Consider the following 27,314-nt stretch of genomic DNA (forward strand, 5'->3'; position numbering starts at 1 on the left):
CCCCCAAAGGTGCAGACCCCAGACGCACCTCCTAAATAAACAACCCCCCCCCCCAAAAAAAAATAAAAATAAAAAATCCCCTAAACTAAAGGGAGGGAAGGGAGGGTGGCTGCCGTCACCGACGGCACTAGTGCTACACCCCCCCTCCCCAACCCACCTATGCAGGTGGTGGTTCAGGCTCCAGCCTACTGTCCTCCAGAATGCAGACCGACCCGATCAGCCTCGGGCCGTAGGCAGACTCCCCTTGCTCCGGATCGTACGTAGACCTCCTCCACTCCACACTATAGGCAGACTTATTAGTTATACAGCTAATCCTAATTCGTTTTAAATTGTCAGGCTTACTTAGTTCAGGGTTGCTGCTAGACTCCCTTGGTTTCGGGTCATCGGCAGACTCTGGGCAGACGGGCCACTCTGGCAGAGCCGGCGTGGCGGGCCGCTCCGGCAGATCCTGGCAGACGGGCCGCTCCGGCGACTCCTGACTGACGGGCCGCTCCGGCGACTCCTGACTGACGGGCCGCTCCGGCGACTCCTGACTGACGGGCCGCTCCGGCGACTCCTGACTGACGGGCCGCTCCGGCGACTCCTGACTGACGGGCCGCTCCGGCGACTCCTGACTGACGGGCAGCTCCGGCGACTCCTGACTGACGGGCAGCTCCGGCGACTCCTGACTGACGGGCAGCTCCGGCGACTCCTGACTGACGGGCAGCTCCGGCGACTCCTGACTGACGGGCAGCTCTGGCGACTCCTGACTGAGCCGACGCACTGGAAGCCTGGTGCGTGGTGCTGGTACTGGGGCTATCAGCCTGGGAACACACACCTCCAGGCTAGTGCGGGGAGCGGGAACAGGACGAGTCAGACTGGGCTGACGCACTGGAAGCCTGGTGCGTGGTGCTGGTACTGGGGCTATCAGCCTGGGAACACACACCTCCAGGCTAGTGCGGGGAGCGGGAACAGGACGAGTCGGACTGGGCTGACGCACTGGAAGCCTGGTGCGTGGTGCTGGTACTGGACGTGCCAGACTGGGAACACGCACCTCCAGGCTAGTGCGTGGAGCGGGAACAGGATATATTGGACCGTGGAGGCTTACTGGCGGTCTCGAGCTCAAACCTGGCATCGCCTTTTCTGGCTGGATGCCCACTACCCCCTGGTAAATGCGGGGCGCTGGTATAACACGTACCGGCCTAAAAATACTTGGCCTCGCCATAGAACCCATTACCCCGAAGCACGAGACCTGTCCATTAACTGGCTTCCCAGAAAAAGTACGGGGATTTGGCCTGGGGCTCCAAACTTGCCCCGCCAAACTACCCATATCCCCCCCCAAAAAATGTATTGGGGCTGCCTCTCTGGCTTAATCGCCAGTCGTGTTCCTCGGTAGCGTTCCCGGTCTTTGCTCCATTTTTTCCATGGGCCCTCTCCGGCCATAACCTGTTCCCATGTCCATTTCTCCCGTTGGTCCAACTCAAATTCCCTCTGCTCCTTCCAGTCCACCTGTTGCTCCTTCCTCTGCTGCTTGGTCCGTTTGTGGTGGGAGATTCTGTCACGGTTGTCGTCGGGAAAGGAGGACCAAAATGCAGCAGAATTGTGGATGCTCATCTTGAAGTTTATTTTAACTCAAAAGTGAACACCAAAATAATAAACACAACGAACTCACGATCAACAAAACAGTCTTGTCAGGCTCACACACACTAAACAAGAAACAATCTCCCACAACTACAAACACACCCTAATATATAGGACTCTCAATCAAAGGAAAATAGACAACACCTGCCTTCAATTGAGAGTCCCTACCCCAATTAACTAAACATAGAAACAGATTCACTAGACTAAACATAGAAATACATAAACATAACACAGTGCCCAAAACCCCCAGAATACATAAATCAAATGCCCTACTAAATCAACCACCACCCCGAACCACATAAAACAAATACCCTCTGCCACGTCCTGACCAAACTACAATAACAATTAACCCTTATACTGGTCAGGACGTGACAGTATTGGAGTGGCCATCACCAGGCCCTGACCTAAATCCTATAGAAAATGTGTGGGCAGAACTGAAAAAGCGTGTGCGAGCAAGGAGGCCTTACAAACCTCAGCTCTGTCAGGAGGAATGGGCCAAAATTCACCCAACTTATTGTGGGAAGCTTGTGGAAGGCTACCCAAAATGTTTGACCGAAGTTAAACAATGTAAAGGCAATGCTACCAAATACTAATTGAGTGTTGGTAAACTTCTGACCCACTGGAATTGTGATGAAATAAATAAAAGCTGAAATAAATCATTCTCTCTGCTATTATTCTGACATTTCACATTCTTAAAATAAAGTGGTGATCCTAACCGACCTAAGACAGGGCATTTTTACTAGGACTAAATGTCAGGAATTGTGAAAAACTGAGTTTAAATGTATTTGGCTAAGGTATATATAAACTTCTGACTTCAAATGTATGTGATTAACTTTACTCGATTCAGTTCTTGATGTTGTCATAATTCAAAGTTAGGTTAAAAATAAATAGCATCATCAACGAAGCCTTATTTCACTAGATCTACATAATAATAATAATAATAATAATACAAAAGCTTTATGTACAGCCCTCTGAAGTATCACAGTGAGTAATATACAATCTAACGCTGCTCTAGTAGACCGACAAATACTGAAGAGGACATAATGCTAGGCTAGCTAAAATATTGTCTGATTAAATAAGATCACCAATGAAATCTAAGAGTTCTTCCCAATCGCTTCTCATTGGTTAATGTATTTAAAACAATTTAAAATATACACAACTCTAATGTCTGGTGTACTTAGACAATCTTTATAATTTGGTCCCAAAAATGATTATCATTGCCATAAAGTTACATTTTCTTTAGTTACTAGTTAGTTGCAAGTTAGTTATCAGTTACAAGCTGCCCACTCAAGAAAAAGCTTCAAACTGTAACCAGTGCCTGCAATCTGGTTCAGGTTATCAGTCAACCTACCAGGGTAGTTACAACAAGCACAGGAATTAAATCATCAACATGTATTGATCACATCTTTACTAATGCTGCAGACATTTTCTTTAAAGCAGTATCCAAATCCATTGATGTAGTGATCACAATATAGTAGCCACATCTAGGAAAACCAAAATTCCAAAGGCTGGGTCTAACATAGTTTATAAGAGGTCATACAATAAGTTTTGTGGTGATTCCTATGTTGTTGATGTAAGTAATATTTGTTGATCTGTGGTGTGTAATGAGGAGCAACCAGACGCTGCACTTGAGACATTTATGAAATTGCTTATTCCAGTTACTAATAAGCATGCACCCATTAAGAAAATGACTGTAAAAACTGATAAATCCCCATGGATTGATGAGGAATTGAAAGATTGTATAGTTGAGAGGGATGAGGCAAAAGGAATGGTAAACAAGTCTGGCTGCACAACCGATTGGCAAACGTACTGCAAATTGAGAAATCATGTGACTAAACTGAATAAAAGGAAGAATAAACTATACTATGAAGCAAAGATAAATGATATAAAGAATGATAGTAAAAAGCTTTGGAGCACCTTAAATTAAATTTTTGGCAAAAAGGCAAACAGCTCCATCATTCATTGAATCAGATGGCTCATTCATCACAAAACCAACTAATATTGCCAATTACTTAAATGCTTTTTTCTGTGGATAATAGCGGACGATATTGCACTCCTATTTGCCATATCTTCAATTTAAGCCTACTAGAAAGGGAAGCAAAAGTAATTCCGCTACCCAAGAATAGTAACGCCCCCTTTACTGGCTCAAATAGCTGACCAATCAGCCTGTTACCAACCCTTAGTAAACTTTTGGAGAAAATTGTGTTTGACCAGATACAATGCTATTTTATGGTAAATAAATTGACAACAGACTTTCAGCACACTTATATGGAAGGACATTCAACAAGCACGACACTTACACAAATTACTGATGATTGGCTGAGAGAAATTGATTTTAAAACATATTGTGGGAGCTGTTTTGTTGGACTTTACTCCCCCTGCTATATTGTGGAAAAGAGTTACTTGTCTAACAGAACACAGAGGGTGTTCTTTAATGGAAGCCTTTCCAACATAATCCAGGTAGAATCAGGAATTCCCTAGGGCAGCTGTCTAGGCCCCTTACTTTTTTCAATCTTTACTTACAACATGCCACTGGCTTTGAGTGTCTGTGTATGCAGATGACTCAACACTATACCCGTCAGCTACTACAGCGAGTGAAATCACTGCAACACTTAACAAAGAGCTACAGTTAGTTTCAGAATGGGTGGCATGGAATAAGTTAGTCCTAAATATTTCAAAAACTAAAAGCGTTGTATTTGGGAAAAATCATTCACTAAACCCTTATCCTCGACTAAATCTTGCAATAAATAATGTGGAAATTGAGCAAGTTGAGGTCATTGTCAAAACATGTTGACACAACAGTAGCTAAAATGGGGAGCGTAGCTCTGCCTTTTTAACAACACTATCAACAAGGCAGGTCCTACAGACCCTAGTTTTGTCACACCTGGACTACTGTTCAGTCGTGTGGTCAGGTGCCACAAAGGGGACTTAGCTCACCGTGTACATTTAACATGAATAATATGCATGTAAGTCTCTCGTGGCTCAAAGTGGAGGAGAGATGGACTTTATCACTACTTGTTTTTGTAAGAAGTGTTAACATGCTGAATGCACCGAGGTGTCTGTTTAAACTACTAGCAGACAGCTCGGACACCCATGCATACCCCACAAGACATGCCACCAAAGGTCTCTTCACAGTCCTCAAATCAAAAACAGACTATGGGAGGCGCACAGTACTACATTTAGCCATGGCTACAAGGAACTCTATTCCACATCAGATAACTGATGCAAGTAGTAGAATCAGATTTTTTAAAAACTGATAAAAATACACCTTATAGAACAGTGGGGACTGTGAAGATATTGTGGCTCAATTGTGGTCCTGTGTGGCTCAGTTGGTAGAGCATGGTGTTTGCAACACCACTGTTGTGGGTTCGATTTGCACGGGGGACCAGTACGGGAAAAAAATGTATGAAATGTATGCACTCACTACTGTAAGTCGCTCTGGATAAGAGCGTCTGCTAAATGACTAAAATGTAAATGAAGAGACACACACAGGCACAGACACACATACACATGATAAGACAAGCACTCTACACACCTGTACACATGGATTTTTGTATTGTAGATATGTGGTAGTAAAGTAGTGGCCTGAGGGAACACAATGTGTTGTGAAAAGTGTTATGAAATGTAGCGTCATGTCATATTGCAAATTGTGTATATATCTGTCTTAATGTTGCTGGACCCCAGGAAGAGTAGCTGCTGCCTTGGCAATGGGGGGGGGATCCTTAATAAATACAAATACAAATACACTTTGCAAAGGGTGGCTACTTTGAAGAATCTCAAATATAAAATATAGTTTGATTTGTTTAATACTTTTTTGGTTACTACATGACTCCATATGTGTTATTTTATAGTTTTGATGTCTTCACTATTATTCAGCAATGTAGAAAATAGTCAAAATAAACAAGAACCCTTGAATGAGTAGGTGTCTAAACTTTTGACTGGTACTATAATTCAAAACAGATTGAGCTGTGATCAACATCTCTCTATATCTCCATCTCTCTCTCTCAAACACACGCACGCATGCACACACGCACACACACACGCACGCACACGCTCCACCCTCCCAACAAAGGGTTTATCACAACAACCCCAAAAAATGATATTTTAGCCACATAAGACAATTATATATTTCTTTATTAACTGTTGCACACGCTTCACAGTTATAATATATCCATATCTATTTACAATATATAATATTCACTCAGATGTTTGGGCATATTCTTTTTCATGATTGATTACAACATCACAGATTTTATTTTGAGATAAAAAGGATAGGCGTGCAGTACACTTCTCCGGAGCAAATTTGTTCTTGGTCATATTTCATGACATTTGAGATCTTAGTCCTCAAGTGGTTTAAAAAAATACACAACAAGCATAAACGATGAAACAATTGTCCTCTCCCAAGTGTTCAACGTCATTCATAGTCCTGCACATGTACACATCAACCCACACACGTGCCACTTCTTTATTTCAACGAACAATACACAAAAAGGCCAGAATGAAAGTCATGTTAAAGACAGACCTACCACAGTGGAGGGCGATGTGATAGTGTACTGGATTAGTGTGTAGACTGTAAAATGATTTGCAATATTTGATAGATAGGTGAGAGGATGAGAGGGGAATAGAAAACATTGAAACCCCAAGAGCAGCAACTCATTTTATTCTTTGGTTCAGTTGTGAGACAATCAGAAACATCCATTGTATTTTGACATACTGCATTTCTTAATGACAAACAAGTCTGAAAGGCACAATGACGCCATAAGTCAAGGAATAACAACGACAGCAGAAGTTACAGGCCTATAAATGAAATAGAGAAACAAGGAGCCCACCTAGTCTGAGGGTCTTGATCAGCAGGTTAAAATATTAACAGAGTTGATATGGTCCTTTTCACAGCAACCAGTAAGTTGCTTAAGTTGGTTTAACGCAGCTCGTTCTAACGCAGCTCCTTACATTGATACTGGAGGGTAGGTCTACTTGCTTTGGAGTTATTCATTATTATGCTACATGGTCAATGACTTGGTGCCAGGTTTTTTAGCACTAAGATGAATGATACGATGTGTATGTTACAGTATATTGCATAACCTTACATGTACGTCGATTTCGTAGTCCTTTTATGATGTCACTATTTAATTCCCTAAAAGTACAAACTCACAGAGGCATACCAACACATTGTCATATGGAAAAAAAGACCATAGACATATAAATGTACCTATTATATCAATAATATCATTATATACTTAATCCACAGGCGGTCGGTGGCACCTTAATTGGGAAGGAATAAATGGAATGGTATCAGACACATCAAACACGTTTTCCATGTGTTTGATACCATTCCATTCACTCCATTCCAGCCATATGAGCCGTCCTCCCCTCAGCAGCCTCCTGTGACTTAATACTAAACAAACCTTTGCCTTTTATGTAAATACATTACTCTGAAAATTCCCTCTGTAACCACTGGAGGGAGATATTCTACTAGTATAGTCCTGTTACTGCTGCAGTGTCTACTGAGCGCTCAGTACATCCTGGTCTCCACCTAAGGCTTGCAGGGTTGGGGAGTAACTGATTACACACAATCCAATTACATTCTTTTTTACTTGTAATCAGCTACCAGCAAAAATATTGTAATCCGATTACAGATACTTTTGAAAAACTAGATGATTACTTCTTGGATTACTTTAAATTCAGAAAGGATATGTAAATTATACCTTTCTGTTTTCTCAATGACATTCAATTCAAAATTGAAACAAGGTGGAAGTTTAAGTTTGTTCCTTAGAGAGTCTGTCTACAAGTCAGAGACCACTATGATGACACACCAAATGCGTTTGATGGATCATTTTTGTCTTCTTCTAATGCCTTTTAATGGGACGCAGATTACGTTACTGAGTTTGGGTAATCCAAAAGTTACGTTACTGATTACAAATTTGGACCAGTAACTAGTAACTGTAACAGATTACAATGAGAAAGTAATTTACCCAACCCTGAAGGCTTGCACTAACTGTACTAATCCATAGTCCATGTATGATTGTACAAAGATTTATACCCCAAGACAAAAAGTTAAATATGACTCATTCAGTTGGGAAAACGAGTTGCTAGTCTACTTAGGAACCTACGTGCCATGAGAGGACCACAAGTATTTGGTTAGTCAGTTAGTCCTAAAGATTTATTAAAACAACATTGCAATTTCATGAATAGAACATTTATTCATAAGTAGACCTATTATTTTTAAATGGGATCACCAGCAAAAACAACCACAGCAATAAAAAACAACACTAAACAATAATAATCATGTAATAATGCCAATCATATCCATCATGATTGTTAGTCTAAAACCTTAAAATGTTTGGTCCTCCATTGCACCGCTTCACAGAAACATCTGTCAGGTCAGTTGTCACCAAGGTGTTTTTTTCACCCAACAACATGTGCTTCCTGTAGAACTTAAGTCAGAAAAACTCCCCTAGGCTGGAGGGCCTGTCAGTCACCATAACAACCCAGCTGATTGAGTCTCTAGGTGCAGAAAGACACAGTATTGTGTTTAGAAGACTCTTGATACTGTTAACGCTGGGCAGAGAATAAATAGAGATGCCGGTTGCAACAGGTGTAGGGCTGCTACTGCAGTTACCTGCGAGGGGGCTGACACCTTGGACACAAACAAGATAGATGACACATTAAAATGTTGGGCATTATTAATGTACATGGAAGTAGAAGGGGTAATGTGTGGTCGATGGACAGATTTTTTTCTTCATTTTCCAGACATCATTACTCACCTGTCACAATCTTTCACTCTCTGTCTCTCCTTTCTTTTTCTTCCTCTTCCTCTTTGTCTCCTGCTGCAGAAAGACATCAGCAATATGAGCTCAACTAAATCACATCAAATCAAATTTTATTGGTCACATACACATGGTTAGCAGGTGTTATTGCGAGTGTAGCGAAATGCTTGTATCAACTGTTATAGAGACAGCAAGATTTCTGTCCCACTCTCAAACTTTACAATGGACATTATGACAATTGCTATGCTCACCTTTCACTTTTCACCACAGCCTTCCTGATTCTGAGAATGAAATATGAACAACACAGATTAATTATATAAAACTCAGTCATATCATTTCACATAAGATCATATTACAATGCAACTGATTTACATGACCAAAATTATTATTACCAAAGCAGGAAGTCTTTTTGTCTCTTACCTACATTCACATGTCTGGTGCTCCACAAAAGACATCTCAACGTATTCTTGACCCTGTTCCCCTGGCTTGATTTTCAACAGCTGAGAATTAAGACAAATTGTTGAAAAAAAAAAAGTTTTGTCCTGGCATGCAAATATAATACACTGATGATCTCACAACATGGCAGCCATCCTCAGAAGGGACGAGCCCTATTACCTGCATGGTGACATTAGAGGTCTGAGTAGGATGGCACTCCAGATTCTCATCGCCACAGCAACCAGCGCAGCGCACCAGGGGCACACAGGAGGGACTATAGATGTGCTCCACCTCCCCGGGGTACTCCTGGACCACCTCCACCAGCTTCTCTATGGTCCGGCAGAAACTACGACCCCACACCTCCTTGAACGTTAACACTGGGGGAGAGGAGAGAGAGAGGACAGAGGAGAGATGGTGAGACAGCTGTCCATCACAGGTCATATGAATAGAGGTGATGAGCTCATAAAGCCATTGTACAGAGTCCTGGATGCCCCAACCACATCCACTCCTGCCTCCTGGCAGCTCCCCAGCCGGATGGATCTGGACCAGAGAAGAGATGGCTGGTGCTGAACCTGCACGTAGAGGGGATTACCAGTTTCAACACTCTTCAGGCGGGACAGACGCACACTTGCACAATTACAGTGTGCCTCATTAGCCCGGTCTCATATAACACTGTGCAATTCAACGAGCAGAGTTTTCACACCAGCTGGCTGAGTTATGTGTGTGTGTTTTCAGCTTCCTTTATATTTCCCTGTCTGCTTTACAGTTTTTTTGGCCGTAATGTACTCTACTCACTGTCTACGTTATTGCAACCACTAGGGCAAAAACAGAGCCATCTGCAAATCGTTTAAAATAGATTCAGGACACTCATCAAATATTGCTGCTGAAACATAAAAAAAAAATGTCATGTGCCTGGTGTGTATCCTGTTATCATTTTTAAGAAAAATTGTTTGTGTAATACAAGCTTTCCTGTGGGAGCATATGTGTGAAAGTGTCCCCATAGCATCGTCAGGAAAGAAAAACAGGGCCCAACTCTGCCAGAACAAACAGAGAGGAAAGAGAAAACAAACGGTGGAAAAATGTCTATGAACAGAACCTGCCTGGAGAAGAGCTGAGCTGCCCCCCAGGCACCTCTGGGATTTGGCTGACCCTGGGGTCACCGCATGGAGCCCGGCACCACAACAGCTGTTTATAAAAGCAGACAGGCCAGGGAGGGGTGAAGGAGATGTGGTGAGGAGGTGGGGAGAGAGACAGGGTTATGGCGGCATCATACAGCTCTAAAGGCCCATCATTGGTCTAACCATAACTTCCCCACACTTCTCTGTCAGTGTCTTGTCTTGCTTTTTTCCTGCTGTTTTTCTCTATCCTCCTAACAGACTATAAGTGCAACGATTTACAGTATAGTGGGGAGAGAGGGAGTGAGGAAGCGTGTGAAAGGGGTGTCCCCGGTACCTCATTCATCAGCCCCTGCATTACCTCTTCTGACAGCTGGGGGAACACAGTGACCTTAGGTAAACCCTAGCTGCTTGTCCTCACTTACCCCCTCAACCCTGAACTCTCAACCCTCAGAGCTGATTAAGTGACCTGACTTCCTCCACCGTAATCAAGGTGCATTCCTTAAAGCCGTTCAACAATACCTATATTTACACTGCTAATAGGTGAATCGATTCTGATTCAGGGGTTTGAGAGAAAACAAGCTACAGAGAGTGCTGTGGTACTTTGTGTCTTTCATCATTGACATCTCTCACTGTACTAAATGGCTATGCAGCAAGGGAAGACGATAAGGGGAAAGCACCCCATGGTTTAGGGCAGGAGGATGTGGGCTGTAAAAATAGTGAGCGTCAGCTTCTCTTTCATCTGTCTGTCAGCTAGACAAGCTGCATGGATGGGTGTCCTTGATTACCTAAGGTCTCTTTTGCCATACAGAACAACACGGAGCGGTGGTATGGGGATCCCAGAACTAATAACCACAGCTTGTAGGAATACAATGTCTGTAAACCAAAAATGGATATTCGGGAACACCTGTAGGCTACTCTTTAATGCAGAAGACTCTCACACATCAATCATGAAATATATGTTGCTTTGAAATATATGATCACCATTATCTCATTTGTGTAGTAGAAATGCAGAGAAAATTCTTACCTCCAGTTGTGCTGTTTGAGCTGGATGAGGGCGTAATCTGTAAAACAAAACAGACAACGACTTAAGGGTTTTAAAAAAGCACCTGGACACTATAATTTATTTGACAAATAAAACTTTCCAGCCATCACAGATAATATATAGGGACTTGGAAGATCTACTGCGCTGCCAGAAGCTACACATAAACATTATGCTTGTCTTTGATAGTTACAGTTCTGGAAAGAGTTTCATACAGTAACACCCCAATGTATTGGCCTGACTTTACTGTAATACAGCTATGTCCTCTAGTGGTTAAGATTGGAAATACAAGGAGACGGGGATGGAGCAGCTTTTTCATGAATCCTTCAACGGGAAACTCTGTTTGGCAAGCACCAGATCCAGTCTCTTATACAGCACATCCAACTGTTCAAGTTAAAAACGTGTTTCCTGTGGTGTAAGATTCAGCTCTCTATTTATTTTCCCATTGGCGGCTTCCCCCTCTGCTTCCCCCTCTGTCTTCATTTTTCCCATCATCCAATGATAAACAGTATGCATTTCTCATAGAGCTGCAATAACACAAAACCTCTGGGTGACTCCATCTTATGAGCTCAGGAAGAGAAATCTCCATTTGGTCAAATATCCTCCAGCAGGACCACTGGACAGACAGGCGACCAACAACATGCTTCCTCAATTTGTCATCTACACCCGTTTTGAGTTTCTGTGATGAGTACCCGATGACAATTATTTTTGATACACTGTCTGAGTATCCACCCAACTACTGTGTGTGTTACAATGCTGGTCCAACAGTTACCATAGCCTACAATGGAAAAAAACAGCACACAAGCAAAGACACACACTCAGATGGAATAATGCATTGAGGTCTGTTTTTGACACCTACTGATCATCACAGAAATGCCTTCCTTCTTGCTGTGGACCAGAATAAGTCAGATAGTGAGGATAGTAGCTGTCAGGGGTTTGCTGCCGTCAGCCAAATATGTCCAAACAATGTGAAGGAAAAGGAATGCCTGTCCAGCTTTCATAATGATAATCCATCTGTTATCGTGACAGCAGATGCCTGACATGCACACTTCCTCCTAAGTGCCTCTCAGTTTCCTGTGGCAGCCAGGCCTGAGCTGTAGGTGAAGAGGTGGAGGGTTCAGGATCTCTGCTCAACATCAGGAGACATTACAGAGATACAAGAGATATTACAAAGTCACAAGCAGGGAGCACAGAAACCCTCAAACCTGGTAGTTCTCCCAGTATCTCCTGATATTCTGCACACAAGTCTGAGAATTGTAGTTCTTCTTTTGATTCTCTATCGAAGCTACAGTGTCTGTGGGGTGACGTTGCACTTCCTAAGGCTGTCTAAAGCCTTCAGAAAGTGGTTTGAGCATTCTCCTGTCACTGGGCAGATAATAGGAGCTCAGTTATTGAGTGGTCTGCCTGGCAACAAAGGGACTGGATATGCGCGGTCATGCGAGCACGCCGTTTCTTCTTTTTCTTCTTGAATGAATATGCTATTGTCCAGTTGGAATATTATCGCAATTCTATGTTAAAAATACCATAAAGATTGATTTTAAACAGCGTTTGACATGCTTCTAAGTACGCTAATGGAACTTTTTGACTTTTCGTCTCTCATTCCGCGCTTGCGCGTTATGCCTTTGGATATGTGATCTGTACGCACGAACAAAACTGAGGTATTTGTACATAAATATGGATTATTTCAAACAAAAACAACATTTCTTGTGGAAGTAGCAGTCCTGGGAGTGCATTCTGACGAAGATCAGCAAAGGTAAGAGAATATTTCTAATACTAATACTGAGTTAAGGTTGCCCTGAACTTGGCGGGTGTCTGAATAGCTCACCGTGATGGCTGAGCTATGTACTCAGAATATTGAAAAATGTGCTTTCTCCGTAAAGCTATTTTAAAATCTGACACAGCGGTTGCATCCAGGGGTAGTCTATCTATAATTCTTTAAATAATTGTTATATATTTTGTCAACGTTTATGATGAGTATTTTTGTAAATTGATGTGTACATTCACCGGACGTTTTGGTGGGAATACATTTTCTGAACATCACGCACCAATGTAAAATGCTGTTTTTGGATATAAATATGAACTTTATCGAACAAAACATACATGTATTGTGTAACATAATGTCCTAGGAGTGTCATCTGATGAAGATCGTCAAAGGTTAGTGCTTCATTTAGCTGTGTTTTGGGTTTTATTGACACATGTCCTTGCTTGGAAAATGGCTGTGTGATTATTTTTGTCTATGTACTCTCCTAACATAATCTAATGTTTTGTTTTCGCTGTAAAGCCTTTTTGAAATCAGACAATGTGGTTACATCAAGGAGAAGTGTATTTTTAAAATGGTGTAAAATAGTTGTATGTTTGAGAAAGTTGAATTATGACATTTTGTTGTTTTTGAATTTGCCGCCCTGATATTTCACTGGATAGCGTCCCACCTAGCACATAGAAGTTAATGTCTTTATACCCTGTCCACCAAATGCGGAGGTCATTCTATAAATCCTTTCCCAGAGTTAATTGGCATATGATTTGGGCCTTTCTTTTGCTTGGGTTTTCATGTGGTTTGGGAGGGGTTCCACTCCACCACATCACAAGGGCTTTTTGGCCCAGGACTGGCTTGCCTTTTGGTGTGTGGTGGGGCTGGGAGGATTTGCTGTGGATTTTCCGAGCCTGGGGTAAGCCTTGAGTCTGGACACAATAAGGCAGCCTCTTGGCAGGGGCATACTTGGAGATTTGGAGGCCCCAGGCACAGGGGCCTCAAGAGGGGTCTCTAGAAGTGTTCTATATCTGAGAGATATAGTATAAGAAAGCTCAGAAAGAAATTTAAAAGTGGAAATACCTGTCTAACTTTTACATGGAAACGCCCTATTCACTTCCACAAAAAATTTGGCACGGTACTGGATTACCTTCAGACGAGTCCCGTGACACGAGTGTCATAGAGCACCATCGTGTTTGTGAGAGTCTCATCTTTCCATAGAGGGGTCATCATATTAGTGTGTAGCACAAACCGTTCGGACGCTATGTACGCCCAGCTCATGAGGCCCCATTCTTTTACTTTTAGATGTGTGTGTATTGTTGTGAACTGTGAGATACTACTGCACTGTTGGAGCTAGGAACACAAGCATTTTACTACACCCGCAATATCATCTGCTAAATACAGTGGGGCAAAAAAGTATTTAGTCAGCCACCAATTGTGCAAGTTCTCCCACTTACAAAGATGAGAGAGGCCTGTAATTTTCATCATAGGTACACGTCAACTAAGACAGACAAAATGAGAAATAAAATCCAGAAATTCACATTGTAGGATTTTTAATGAATTTATTTGCAAATTATGGTGGAAAATAAGTATTTGGTCACCTACAAACAAGCAAGATTTCTGTCTCTCACAGACCTGTAACTTCTTCTTTAAGAGGCTCCTCTGTCCTCCACTCGTTACCTGTATTAATGGCACCTGTTTGAACTTGTTATCAGTATAAAAGACACCTGTCCACAACCTCAAACAGTCACACTCCAAACTCCACTATGGCCAAGACCAAAGAGCTGTCAAAGGACACCAGACACAAAATTGTAGACCTGCACCAGGCTGGGAAGACTGAATCTGCAATAGGTAAGCAGCTTGGTTTGAAGAAATCAACTGTGGGAGCAATTATTAGGAAATGGAAGACATACAAGACCACTGATAATCTACCTTGATCTGGGGCTCCACACAAGATCTTACCCCGTGGGGTCAAAATGATCACAAGAACGGTGAGCAAAAATCCCAGAACCACACGGGGGGACCTAGTGAATGACCTGCAGAGAGCTGGGACCAAAGTAACAAAGCCTACCATCAGTAACACACTACGCCGCCAGGGACTCAAATCCTGCAGTGCCAGACGTGTCCCCCTGCTTAAGCCAGTACATGTCCAGGCCCATCTGAAGTTTGCTAGAGAGCATTTAGGTGATCCAGAAGAGGATTGGGAGAATGTCATATGGTCAGATGAAACCAAAATACAACTTTTTGGTAAAAACTCAACTCGTCGTGTTTGGAGGACAAAGAATGCTGAGTTGCATCCAAAGAACACCATACCTACTGTGAAGCATGGGGGTGGAAACATCATGCTTTGGGGCTGTTTTTCTGCAAAGGGTCCAGGATGACTGATCCGTGTAAAGGAAAGAATGAATGGGGCCATGTATCGTGAGATTTTGAGTGAAAACCTCCTTCCATCAGCAAGGGCATTGAAGATGAAACGTGGCTGGGTCTTTCAGCATGACAATGATCCCAAACACACCGCCCGGGCAACGAAGGAGTGGCTTCGTAAGAAGCATTTCAAGGTCCTGGAGTGGCCTAGCCTGTCTCCAGATCTCAACCCCATAGAAAATCTTTGGAGGGAGTTGAAAGTCCGTGTTGCCCAGCGACAGCCCCAAAACATCACTGCTCTAGAGGAGATCTGCATGGAGGAATAGGCCAAAATACCAGCAACAGTGTGTGAAAACCTTGTGAAGACTTACAGAAAGCTTTTGACCTGTGTCATTGCCAACAAAGGGTATATAACAAAGTATTGAGATAAACTTTTGTTATTCACCAAATACTTATTTTCCACCATAATTTGCAAATAAATTCATTAAAAATCCTACAATGTGATTTTCTGGATTTTTTTTCTTCTAATTTTGTCTGTCATACTTGAAGTGTACCTATGATGAAAATTACAGGCCTCTCTCATCTTTTTAAGTGGGAGAACTTGCACAATTGGTGGCTGACTAAATACTTTTTTGCCCCACTGTATGTGTATGTGACCAATAAAATGTGATTATGTGAGACCTGATGCAATTGCATCTTCTGCCTTATGGTAAGTCCACCAGTGCCTCTCAGCACCATCTGTGGCTGTGAGCAGGAGAGCAAGCTGCCCACAAATGTTTGGCAGATTAGCAGGGCTGCATGAGGATCCTTACGTAACAACTCCTTACTTCGTGTGTGTGTGTGTGTCTGAGGATGTGAGAAGAGTTTGGTAGATGATTCAGGTTCAAAAAATACTGGCCCTTGTCTGATTGCAAAATTACTTAGTATAAACTGGGAAACTGTTCTTAGTCTTCTCTCACTCTGGGATTACCACAGCTTCTAAATATCTACTGTATGTCTCATTCCCACAGCTTGTCTGAGGCATATAAATTGACCCCCTTGGCGTAGTGTTACGCGGAGTGAAACAGAAGAACCCAAGAGTAGACTCAGACGAGAAGACGGGGATGAAGTAACCAAGGTATTTATTGGAACACGGGGAAGATGGAGTGCAGGTCAGGGGAAGCTCAGGTGGGTTGCTGGAAACTAGATTCAGAGGCTGAGGCTGGAGCGAGAGGGGTTGAGACAGGGTAAGCAGGTCCGGGGGGAATCCAAGGGAGTAGTAGAGTGGGGAATCCAGGACAGAGTAGCAGGATGACGAGACGTGGGACAGGAGACAGGGACCAGAGTCAGAGCGGGCAGAACTGTAGCAGAGAGGAAAACAGCGCCAGGCAGGGAAACAGGCACAACAGGATAACAGGATCTGAATAGTAACAATCGGCTCGAAACACAGACTGACTGAGCAGAGATTACGATCTGGCGGCATAGAAGTGGCAGAGCTGAGTATTTGTAGAGGTCTTGATTATGGAACAGGTTGCAGCTGGTGGGGATCTGCTCTTACTCCAGCACACCTGTCTCCACCCACACAATCACACACACACACAGAGAGAGAGGGAGAGAGAGAGAGGGAGAGGGAGAGGGAGAGGGAGAGAGTACAGGGGTAGTGGCGGCAGGTCAAGGACTCACAGGATGAGCAGTAGAGGGCGTTGCAGGAGCAGATGTGACACGTAGAATAAGACCATAGCCTACATTTTTATGTGCTGTAGTAATAGGTATTGAACAGCTGACCTGTGTCCCATAGGGATATCAGAAGAGAATTCTATATCAATTCCATGGAGATTTTAGAAGCAGTAGGCCTAATACAGCACTCATGTGCTGCACTTCCACCTAAGACTTACCCAGCACCAGTGGGTCGCCAGTGTTTTATGTTAATGTAAGCTCTAGTGTTTTTATGTTTTCAACAGGAGTGTGACACTAAAGACTTGGGGCGAGCCGAATCAACAATCTCTGCATCATCAAGACAATTATTTTGTTAGAAGATGTTAAAGTTCACAGTTAGCCATTGTTATGTAAATGACAGCTGAAAAGTACAGTGGCTTGGCTTTAGCCCCAAGTGTGAGCAAGTCCGCCAGAGCCATGGCCCAGTGAGACACGTAGATGGAAACAGAAAAGTCAGTATTTTGCGTAAAACACTGGGGTAAATCTCAGATGGAAACTTGCCAATGGAGTCGGTCAATGGGCTGGATGCTGGAGGGGGTCTGTCTGTCTGTCAATGGGCTGGTGTTGGGCCAGAGGGCTCCCAGAGAAAGGCCATTCTCACTGTCTGACTACATGCTGAAGGTGTAGCAGGGTTCAAGCTCCTCCAGCCCATCTCAGCCCTTCTATGCCTTGCCCTGTATTTGCTGGAGAGGTTTGCATGGTAATCTCTTCACATCCGTTTATCAAGTGCTAAGTGCTACTGTACTCTATACTAAACTGCTCCCTCTGACAGGACACTGGTGCACTTCACTGTAAGGGGTATCTGTAACTGCTAATGTAATGTGTCCGGAAAGGTTTCTCTTAGGTATTGTTCAGAACAGGCCTGATACCCAACTTTAGAGTACACACAAATACTTTGAAATGATTCACTCTCTCTCCTGCATCTGATTCGCCCTCTCTCCTGCGTTATGAAACAACTCTAGCTGCTGTGTGTTCCCTCCCTCCCTGGGTCAGACATGAGGGCCTGCCTGGGCTGCACGCTCCGTGCCCTGTGCTGGTGGCGCATGCTCCACACACTACATAACTCTTCTCTGTCCTGACTCCCACACAGCTGAGACGTGTCATTGTTAACCTCCTCTCTCCAAGCCATATGTGGGAGGCAGAGAGGAAGTTTAAGGAGCAAAAATAAAATTAAATGGAGACTAAACAAAAATTGTCATTAATGACTTTTAGATGTGAGTCTCAGATGAGATGCGGAGATGCCCTGTTAGTTTATTGCAATGACTGAACTGATGATTACAACCACATGAATCGCAACAACTTGGTACATAATGACTGAACTACAGACAAACACTACTTATTTTGATTCCTTGCACTGAGAGGTCCAGGAGTTAATGGGAGACTGTGGCAATAACTATGACATTTGAAAAATTTTAAGATGAAAAGTCCCATGAAATGGGATAATATTGCTTAGGAACAGCCCTGTGTATAACCTCTTATGAGCCCTGCAAGCGGTTTCGCCAAATCAAATCACATTCCTGTTCATAACACACATCAAAGACTTAATAGCATAGCAGCATGTCCAAATAGACAAGACCTCTTCCTCCCCTGAGAGTGATTGTAATGGTGGAGGTTACACTGAACTTGATTACATTGTCTGTCTGTCTCATCTCCTGTTGGACTGTCAAACTGCTACAGTACAGTGTGAGCTGGCCAGACATCACAGGACAGAAGAGCCAGACTTAGAAACTAGAAAGAGATAGTATAGTAACAGGCCCGCTTGGGACAATCAGGACATCTTCACCCATGTCAGTCTTGATAGGGGAGTGAAAGCAAAAATGGCAGTTGATATTCAACAGACACACACCAGCCCCAAAATATCACAGTGATAGTATGTCTCATTACAGTGCAGAAAAGACACAGGACAGAAGGGATCATATTCCTTCTATGTCTTTCACCTAAGCTTTTTCAAGGAAAGGGACAGGGAAGGGGGAAAGGCCAGGCACAATTGAAGTTGCTCTGAATCTGTGGCAATGCCATTGTGGGTTGACAGGCCTTGGATGTGTTGCAGGTCAGTGAGTGTAGGGGTTAGGGGGCTAGGGAAAAACCAGCCAACATCCCACGCCCACCTCAGGACCCAGTCCAGTGGAGCTCAGAAACTACCCTCCTGGAACTGTGTCATGTTGTAGGTCTCCTGCTGAATGGTGAGCCTGCCTCTAAACTTGAGACCACACTAGCAAAACAAGAAACAGATAAACCATTTTTTTTACTTTTGAGTATTAATTCCCTTATTAAGCGGGTATTTTTTCCTTATGAGCATTTCCTCTTAAACATTGGATTCCACAAATCCATGACTATAAAATGAATTACGAGGCTCATCAATGAGTCGGTGTAAGGCCGTATCCATCGCCACTGGCTGAAAGGGAGAGTAGCACTCTGTTTTGTATATATTAGGTGAACATAGCCCCAATGACAGCAGCCCCCCTGTGGGTCTGACACTGTCCAGCTGGAGCTCTAGGATGGTCAGATCATAACTCCATGATCAGAGAGCATTCCCCAAACCCCACTAAACCAACACCGACTGAACACACATGGAAATATCTCAGCAGTATATGCAGCATATTCAGGATACATTTTAGGATACAGGTGAAATATAAACATTGTAAGATCATTAAAAAAACTGGAGAGCCAAAAATCAACTCATTAAGGAGTAGTGCTTCTTGGGCTTGTCATAATGGAAAAGTATTAATGGAGGAGGGGGAGGAGGGGGAGAGCAGCTGGTTTATGGTGTGTTTTAGGAACATAAACATCCAGTTACAGATGTAGGATGTTAATTTGATCACTCTTTTGTTGATGAGATCTTTCCTGCAAAGCAGGAAATGCATACTTCCACTGTAGCTCAGTTGGTAGAGCATGGCGCTTGCAACGCCAGGGTTGTGGGTTCGATTCCCACGGGGGGCCAGTAAAAATGTAATCAAAATGTATGCACTCTACTGTAAGTCGCTCTGGATAAGAGCGTCTGCTAAATGACTAAAATGTAAATGTAAACTTGTAGTGTATTCAAGATTGAAAAAGTATTCTAAAGTTTGTAATTTCCTCTTTCCAGACTTGAACGTAAAATGTATCAACCCATACAAAAATGATGCACATCCACATAATTAACATTTCCTGTTGCTGCTGGATTATTTTTCTGCTGTGGCAAACGGGCTCAAATTAAGATCCAACATCTGTAGGGAGAAACCTAAAACCCTACTGTATGTTTTGCTAATGGGTTGTGATGTATTAATTTGATGAAGGGTGGGATTACTGTCTGGAAAAACACTGCTCTGAAAACCAAAACCTTTAAAATGGAATCTACTGGTAGTACAGTAGTTTACTGGGTGCAACCTACAAGAAAATTAGCTCTATAGGTACAGGGTAGGATCTTAATTTGATCACCCTGTTGCAGGAGGGAGGTTTTGCAAAGTATTTGAGGTTTAAAGAGGCTTCTGAAGTTTGTAATTTCCACTTTGAAATTTCAGACTTCATTTTCCCTTGAAAAATGTATCAACCTCTAGAAAATTGTCCATTAATTATATAATAATAATATAATTCACATTTCCTGTTGCTGCAGGATTGTTTTTCTTACTGTAGCAAACTGGCTAACATTAAGATCCTACATCTGTAAATGCCTATTTAAATGTGTTAAATGCTGTAAAGGCCTATTTAAACGTATTAAATGATGTTTTAGAGCTCATTTCCCCCATACATTCCATATTTACGCTAGAACACACACACACACACACACACACACACACACACACACACACACACACACACACACACACACACACACACACACACACACACACACACATCTTCAGATAAGGCTGACCAGCGGTAATTGTGGTCCTTATTACAGTAAATGGTGTACACCCTGTGTAAACCATAGTAAATTACAGCCAGATGGGAGATTAAAGTCTGGTGAGTGGACTGCTGCCCTGAGCGCCACCGCTCCCCCCCACCCCCCTCCGTAGGAGGAAGGAGAAATCCATATTTCCTGATTGTGATTGCACTTCTCCCCTGGGATGGGTATTTATAACTAAAGAGGAGTAAAAGGGGGCTCTTTGTCACTATAACAACGTAGCAACTACAACAGCCATGACAGGCAGCAGCTCCCTGCCATTGTATGTCCAAACAGTCTGGTATGCTCATTCACTTAGTCTGGATCACATGAGCTCACATGAGGAGGGAGTTAGAGAAAGGTGGAATTGATCTGCGTGCGTGTGTGTGTGTATGTGCATGCCTGTGTGCATGATTTTGAGTTTGTGATCCTAGAGAGAGAGTGTGACCAGTTGTCTGCTGTGTCATCTGAAGTCTCAGGTGTTTACTTTGTGGCCTGGCTGTGTCGGCTACCACAGTGCCAGTGTATAAATAGCTGCATCTCTTCAGTATCGGCCGGGGTAATTGGCTGTATGTGACACAGATGGTCAGACTCAAATATTGTTTTGCTCCGAGTGTTGATGTAAAGGAGACACCTGTACAGAATAATCTCCTCACTCACTCACTCACTCACTCACTCACTCACTCACTCACTCACTCACTCACTCACTCACTCACTCACTCACTCACTCACTCACTCACTCACTCACTCACTCACTCACTCACTCACTCACTCACTCACTCACTCACTCACTCACTCACTCACTCACTCACTCACTCACACTAACAGCACCGGGCACTGGAGGCCATGCTTTCCTCTGTGCTCCAGCTCAGGGACGCTCGGGAAATGAATCAACTGTGAAATGTTATGATAAAGATCTTCCCCCAAATCAGAGGATTGCACTCTCTCACAGAGTCAAATGAGGTAAACAAGGAGGGAAATTATCATCTAACACAAACCCTCTTCTTGGAATGGAGACAGTGGAACAGTCTTGCAACCGTTCCTTCATCATAGAGGCTTTTAATGCACAGATAATCAACTATAGAGGAGAACATTATGAAAAAGCCACCACTGTTGTGAAATTCTTACTTCCTCATCCACATCCAACCATCCTCATAGAGAATCTGTTATAAGGAAAGCAACATCATTGAGACCATTCCCATGGTTTTGTTAGTAGGTGTTGAAAACTGTCTTACTGTCAGGGCAGCAGGCCGATTGAAGTGCAGTCATTGGTCCTTAGTGTGAATGCAGCTAGTGCAGACAGGATGTCAGTGCTGGTACACACACAGCGCTGCTGTTGTTATTTTACACTCACCACCGTCAGTACCCTCCATCTCTGTGCCCAGGGCAGTAAGTGCTAATAATGCATACAACAGGAAAGACAGAGCAGAAAATATATGGAATGTGAGCAACACAACTGGTGGATAGCAAACATGGAGAATGTGTACCTTATGAAAGAGGGGGTTGATGACGGGATGATCATCAGACAGTGAGACAGCCAGGCCACCACTGTTCAAAAGGGAAACCCACCCTGACTGTATTGAGATAACCCATCTACAACTCTGACTGGCTCTAATAAATGGATCGCTGACAAAAGTACACACTTAAACATATGCACACACAGAGAAGCACAGACAGTCAGACACACATTCACTCACACCAGCACTTGTGACAGGTTGGCTTCTGTCCCTGTCCTTGCCCCAACCTGGGATTAAACCAGGCACACTCTGAACACATTAACAACGGTCATCCACGAAGCATCATTAATGATAACTCCACAAAAGCAGAGCAAGGAAAAAATGACTACAAGCTCTCAGATCGAGTGACGTCACCGATTGAACGCTACTAGCAAGTACTACTAACTAGTTAGCCATTTCATACCGGTTACACAGTCAAGCACGGCACAAGTTCCTTTTTAATGCGCCTTTGTTCATACGAAAGGAGCAGGATGAGTAATTGGCCCAGGTTTGTAAACACTTCTCTTCATGGCCCAGTCAGCCTCAACTCTCATATTGGACAGGAGTCACAGTGAGAGTCATAAAAAAAACCTTTGTCAACAGTGGCAGCCACGACACTGACGAGAAACCATCATCATCAATTAAGAGTGTATATTTCAGAGAGGAGAAACACTCCAGCCTGAAAGAGCCAGAGCAGGAGAGGGACATTTATAAATGGTCTCCCCAACCACATGGCTAATGTTTGCTTTTCCATTCTGGTTGGCCTGCCTGAAGAATGGTTTACTGTGGGCCCAGCAGGGTAGATACCTACATCCCAGTCCTCCTCTTCACATAAGCAGAATGACTCTCTCCACTCAGTGTATCCTAGCTAACCCTATTGAGGATGACCTCAAACAGCATACTGTGTCCAAAGCATAAACACTTTGTTTAAGTTTTGGTACCTTGTTTAAGCTTGCTCAAATAGGCCATTACCCAGAGTCCATCCAGATATGGTACTCAAGTGACACGTCACATTCAGTAAGATTGAATGTTTCTGGTTAGATGAAGACGTGCAAAAAGACACATTATGATCTGATTGTTATCCTCAGAGCTAACGCAGGGAGTTCCCTAGGAATGCTGCATATGATGAATTCATCATGAAGTGTGTGGGATGGGGAAGAAGGAGAAAATGCTGATAATCCTACTTTGGCTACTGTGTGAGACGTCTGGAAATAATTTATTGCTGCATGTCAAAGCAGCATATCGCGACTCCTAAAAGGGTAAGTAAAATGCCTTATATTGGAATAACTGCAGGAAGATGGTTTTATACTCATCTGACAATTTTGCGGTGATCTGGAAACATAAACTGGACCAACACTACATCACTGTGGATAAACACTCAGGATTTCCCCGGCAGCCCCTATAACAGCATTGACTGTATTCAGCATTAGCAGGGCAGAAGTTTAACAGAATTCCATCCAGGCCCTCTCCCAGAAGAGCATTGTTTTAATGTAGTACAGTATAGCAAGGTGACATTGAGAAGTGAGATAAAGTATACACTGAACAAAAATATAAACGCAACACGCAACATAATGAATCATACTGAAACATGAGGTGATGGTGGCGGATGAATGGCACGACAATGGGCCTCAGGATCTCGTCACGCTATCTCTTTGCATTCAAATTGCCATAGATAAAATCCAATTGTGTTCGTTGTCTAGAGCTTATGCCTGCCCACACTATAACTCCACCGCCACCATGGGGCACTCTGTTCACTACGTTGATATCAGCAAACTGCTCGCCCCCACAACACCATACACGTGGTCTGCGGTTGTGAGGCCGGTTGGACGTACTGCCAAATTCTCTAAAACGCTGTTTGAGGCGGCTTATGGTAGAGAAATTAACATTCAATTCTCTGGCAACAGCTCTGGTGGACATTTCTGCAGTCAGCATGCCAATTCCACACTCCCTCAAAACTTTAGATATCTGTTGCATTGTGCTGTGTGACAAAACTGCACCTTTTAGAGTGTCCTTTTATTGTCCCCAGAACAAGGTATACCTGTGTAATGATCATGTAGTTTAATCAGCTTCTTGATATGTCACATCTGACAGGTGGATGGATTATCTTGGCAAAGTATAAATGCTCACGAACAGGGATGTAAACAAATTTGTTCGCAAAATTTTAGAGAAATAATATTTTTGTGCGTATGGAACATTTCTGGGATCTTTTATTTCAGCTCATGAAACATGGGACCAACACCTTACATGTTGCATTTATATATTTTTTCAGTGTTTATTCTAAAGGTTTCGTTTACTGTATGATGTATCTCATGGTTGTGTAGTTTACATTCCCCATCTGTCTCCAAAATGCGGACACCAGCTTAACCTGATACGTGTTAAGAGAGCTGGATTTTCTCACCCCTCATGTTTTGACTAAGCAGGCCATGAGCTGACCATGTGGATTAGTATTTATGATGTGGCGGTCCCTGCCTTTGCCTCTGCCCCTGCCCCTGCCTCTCCGCTTCCCCTGCCTCTACCTCTCCGCTGCCCCTGCTTCTCCTCTTCCCCTGCCCTTGCCTCTCCTCTGCCCCTGCCTCTCCACTGCCCCTGTCTCTGCTTCTCCCCTGTCTCTCCGGTGCACCTGCCTCTGCCTCTCCTCTGTCCCTGCCTCTCCTCTGCCTGTGCCCCTGCCTCTCCTCTGCCTCTCCTCTGCCCCTGTCTCTCCTCTGCCCCTGCCTCTCCTATGCCACTGCCTCTCCTCTGCCTTTCCTCTGCCTCTCCTCTGCCCCTGCCTCTCAGCTGCCCCTGCCTCTGCCTCTCTTCTGGCCTCCCAGACTCCCACTCTCCTACTGACTCCTGTTCCTGTAGTAGCCAGCCAGCCAGTCTCTCCCTCTGAGTTCTGACCCAGGGCTCTGTTCTGCATGGAAAACCCAGAGGGACGTGCAGCTCTGGTCGCCCCATGCTTCAAGCACAGCTGAGTCTCAGTGCAGTGAAACTCAAGTCTCCTCATTCACACAACGCCTGCTGGCACAGGGTAGCCACTGCAATGCCATTCAGACCAATAGGCAGAGTCAGTCTATGAACAGTGAGACAATGGTTGTGAATGGGCCCTGGGAGGCGACCTGCTCTGCATTAAACATGAGAGGCCAGGGACTTAGCTGCAGTTTAGACAGAGCCAGCAATTGCTCACCTTAAGAGGAAGAGAGAGACTGAATGGGTTCTCTGATGCAGGAACACATATGCCAATGTCCGGTGGCACGTCCACTTACAAGTGTTATTGCAGCATGGTACAAGACTTTGAATGGGGCCTCACTATCAGTTCTGGGAAAATGTATTGCCATACATTTTGGGACTAAGGCTAAAGTCTGGCAACGCCAAGGCAGAAAACACAGACGAGCTTTGTGATAATAAGTATACTGTATAGTCACAGAGGACACACACGAATACACGCACACACAATCATTATTGTGCATTCTCCAGTTGTCAAGCTGAGAGGAAAGATGGAGAGACAATTACAGCTTGTAGCAGGTGAGGTGAAAAGTGCAGAGGTGAATTTCGTGTTACTGCACTTTCCTGCCATTTTGACCAGAGTGACATTGCCAAGTCTCTAAACATCTAACAGAAATACCAGGCTCTGATACTCATACCTCCCCTGCCTTCCTGGAGGTGGACATTTGAAGACAATGGTTTTCTTTTCTAACTCTGAAATTGGCAAATGAAATTAATTAGGCTGAGGGACAGAGAGAGTAGTCAGAGACAGGCAGAGTTTCATCTGAACAGTTCATAAAGAAATCAATGAACATGCTGAAGATATCCATTACTGCATATCATTCATAAAGTTTTTCAATTAGCCTGGAAACCCTGTGAAAACCTCTCATGTCTGAGTCAGAGAGGGATGCAGTTTGTCACGTTCCACCTCATGACTCAACTGTTTCAGCATGGCACGAGTTCAAAAAGGGATCATAGTATCAAGACACAATGAGCCATCACACATAGTGGTCTGAAAGGCTTCTGCTGAGCCTGTTAGAAAGAAGTGTTCGTAAAGTTCATAGATAGGCTAATCTGATATGTCAATACCAGTGTAATAAAACATATATAGATATTATTAATATTAGCCTATTAATAATATGAATAACTATAATCATAATTGTCATTATAATCACACAAATAATAATTTATTAGGCCTATCCTCAAATATATGGGCCAATCATATGCCGTATTGGTATATCGCAATAAACTGGATAGCCTGGGCTATGAATCGTATCTTGAATAAAAATGAAAATGATTATAACATTTGTACTGAGTTCTGTATAGCATATTGAAGCATAACATACCTGAGCAGGTGAAAGCTGAAGTTGGAGCGTCACCGCAATCTGGATGACAAACGAGGCAAAGGGTTTCATTTCGTGTTTCTTGTCAGAAGGCCAGATGATGAAGTTTTACAATGCAAGCGAAATCCACCAACGTGCAGATAAGCGGCGTGGAGATTCTGGTAATAACCCTCCAGTCCACAGAATAAATTGCAGAGGAGACGCTTCTCGCTCGTTCCTTCTTCAACAATCGTGAGGCAATGAGCGCATCGTCATGCGGGATAAGTGTAACCTGACGAGTTGATCAGGCTACAGAACAATGCTCTCAGAAAGTACGTTGATATGCATTTGTGTAATTTAATATGCAAAAAACAAATAGACACAAAAAAAATACAGTAATATTTTTTCCTTTTTAAAGTAGCTTACAAAAACAAAATATATGTTAAGAAGAACGTGTCTACCAAATCAGCAAGTCCATAAATCTATAAATATCTTTCCAAAAGTTGTAATTATATATACATTCAAAAAGTGCACGAGGAGCCAGCTGTCACACTTTGTAACCTGGATAATCTGAATGGTCTTCTTGCTCTGTTCATTTCCTCGGTAAAGTGACATACTTGCTATTAATTGCCTCTCACTGCCTCTCAACATGTTGCCCATTTAAATCCCCTCCCCTCTGGTTTCCCTCCATCTCCCTTTAGCCTTGATACACTCCTCCTTCTCTCCTCCTTGGAAATACTTAATAGAACTCGTGGAGGTACAGTATATGCTGTTTCCTTATGGGGTAGAGTTTTCCATTCATAGCCCCAGCTTCTTGATAATTGTATGAAACCTTTGACATTTGTTGGACAGTTCAGGCTCTTCTCAACCATATGTCACTGT

At 43.3% G+C, this 27,314-nt stretch overlaps 1 protein-coding gene across 1 annotated transcript; it reads right to left on the reverse strand.

The window, feature by feature from the left end:
- Positions 1 to 5,736: 5,736 nt before the first annotated feature.
- On the reverse strand, positions 5,737 to 27,060 carry LOC106593515 (placenta growth factor). Its single transcript, XM_014184890.2, has 7 exons — positions 26,457 to 27,060; positions 10,965 to 11,001; positions 9,003 to 9,199; positions 8,808 to 8,887; positions 8,639 to 8,668; positions 8,385 to 8,447; positions 5,737 to 8,257 (listed from the first exon to the last, which is right to left on the reverse strand). The coding sequence occupies exons 1-7, from the start codon at positions 26,523 to 26,525 to the stop codon at positions 8,236 to 8,238; spliced, it is 498 nt and encodes a 165-aa protein (XP_014040365.2). The 5' UTR covers positions 26,526 to 27,060; the 3' UTR covers positions 5,737 to 8,235.
- Positions 27,061 to 27,314: the final 254 nt, after the last annotated feature.

The sequence above is a fragment of the Salmo salar genome, chromosome ssa01 (assembly GCF_905237065.1).
Source record: "Salmo salar chromosome ssa01, Ssal_v3.1, whole genome shotgun sequence".
Classification (NCBI taxonomy): domain Eukaryota; kingdom Metazoa; phylum Chordata; class Actinopteri; order Salmoniformes; family Salmonidae; genus Salmo; species Salmo salar.

Bases quoted from the DNA above. Each gene is read 5' to 3' on its own strand.
- LOC106593515 (XM_014184890.2), bottom strand. From the start codon at position 26,525: ATGAAACCCTTTGCCTCGTTTGTCATCCAGATTGCGGTGACGCTCCAA. The intron at 8,669-8,807 runs GTAAGAGACAAA...TTTCATTCTCAG, and splicing joins CACCAGACATGTGAATGTAG to AATCAGGAAGGCTGTGGTGA. The intron at 8,448-8,638 runs GTGAGCATAGCA...GTCTTTCTGCAG, and splicing joins GCTGTGGTGAAAAGTGAAAG to CAGGAGACAAAGAGGAAGAG.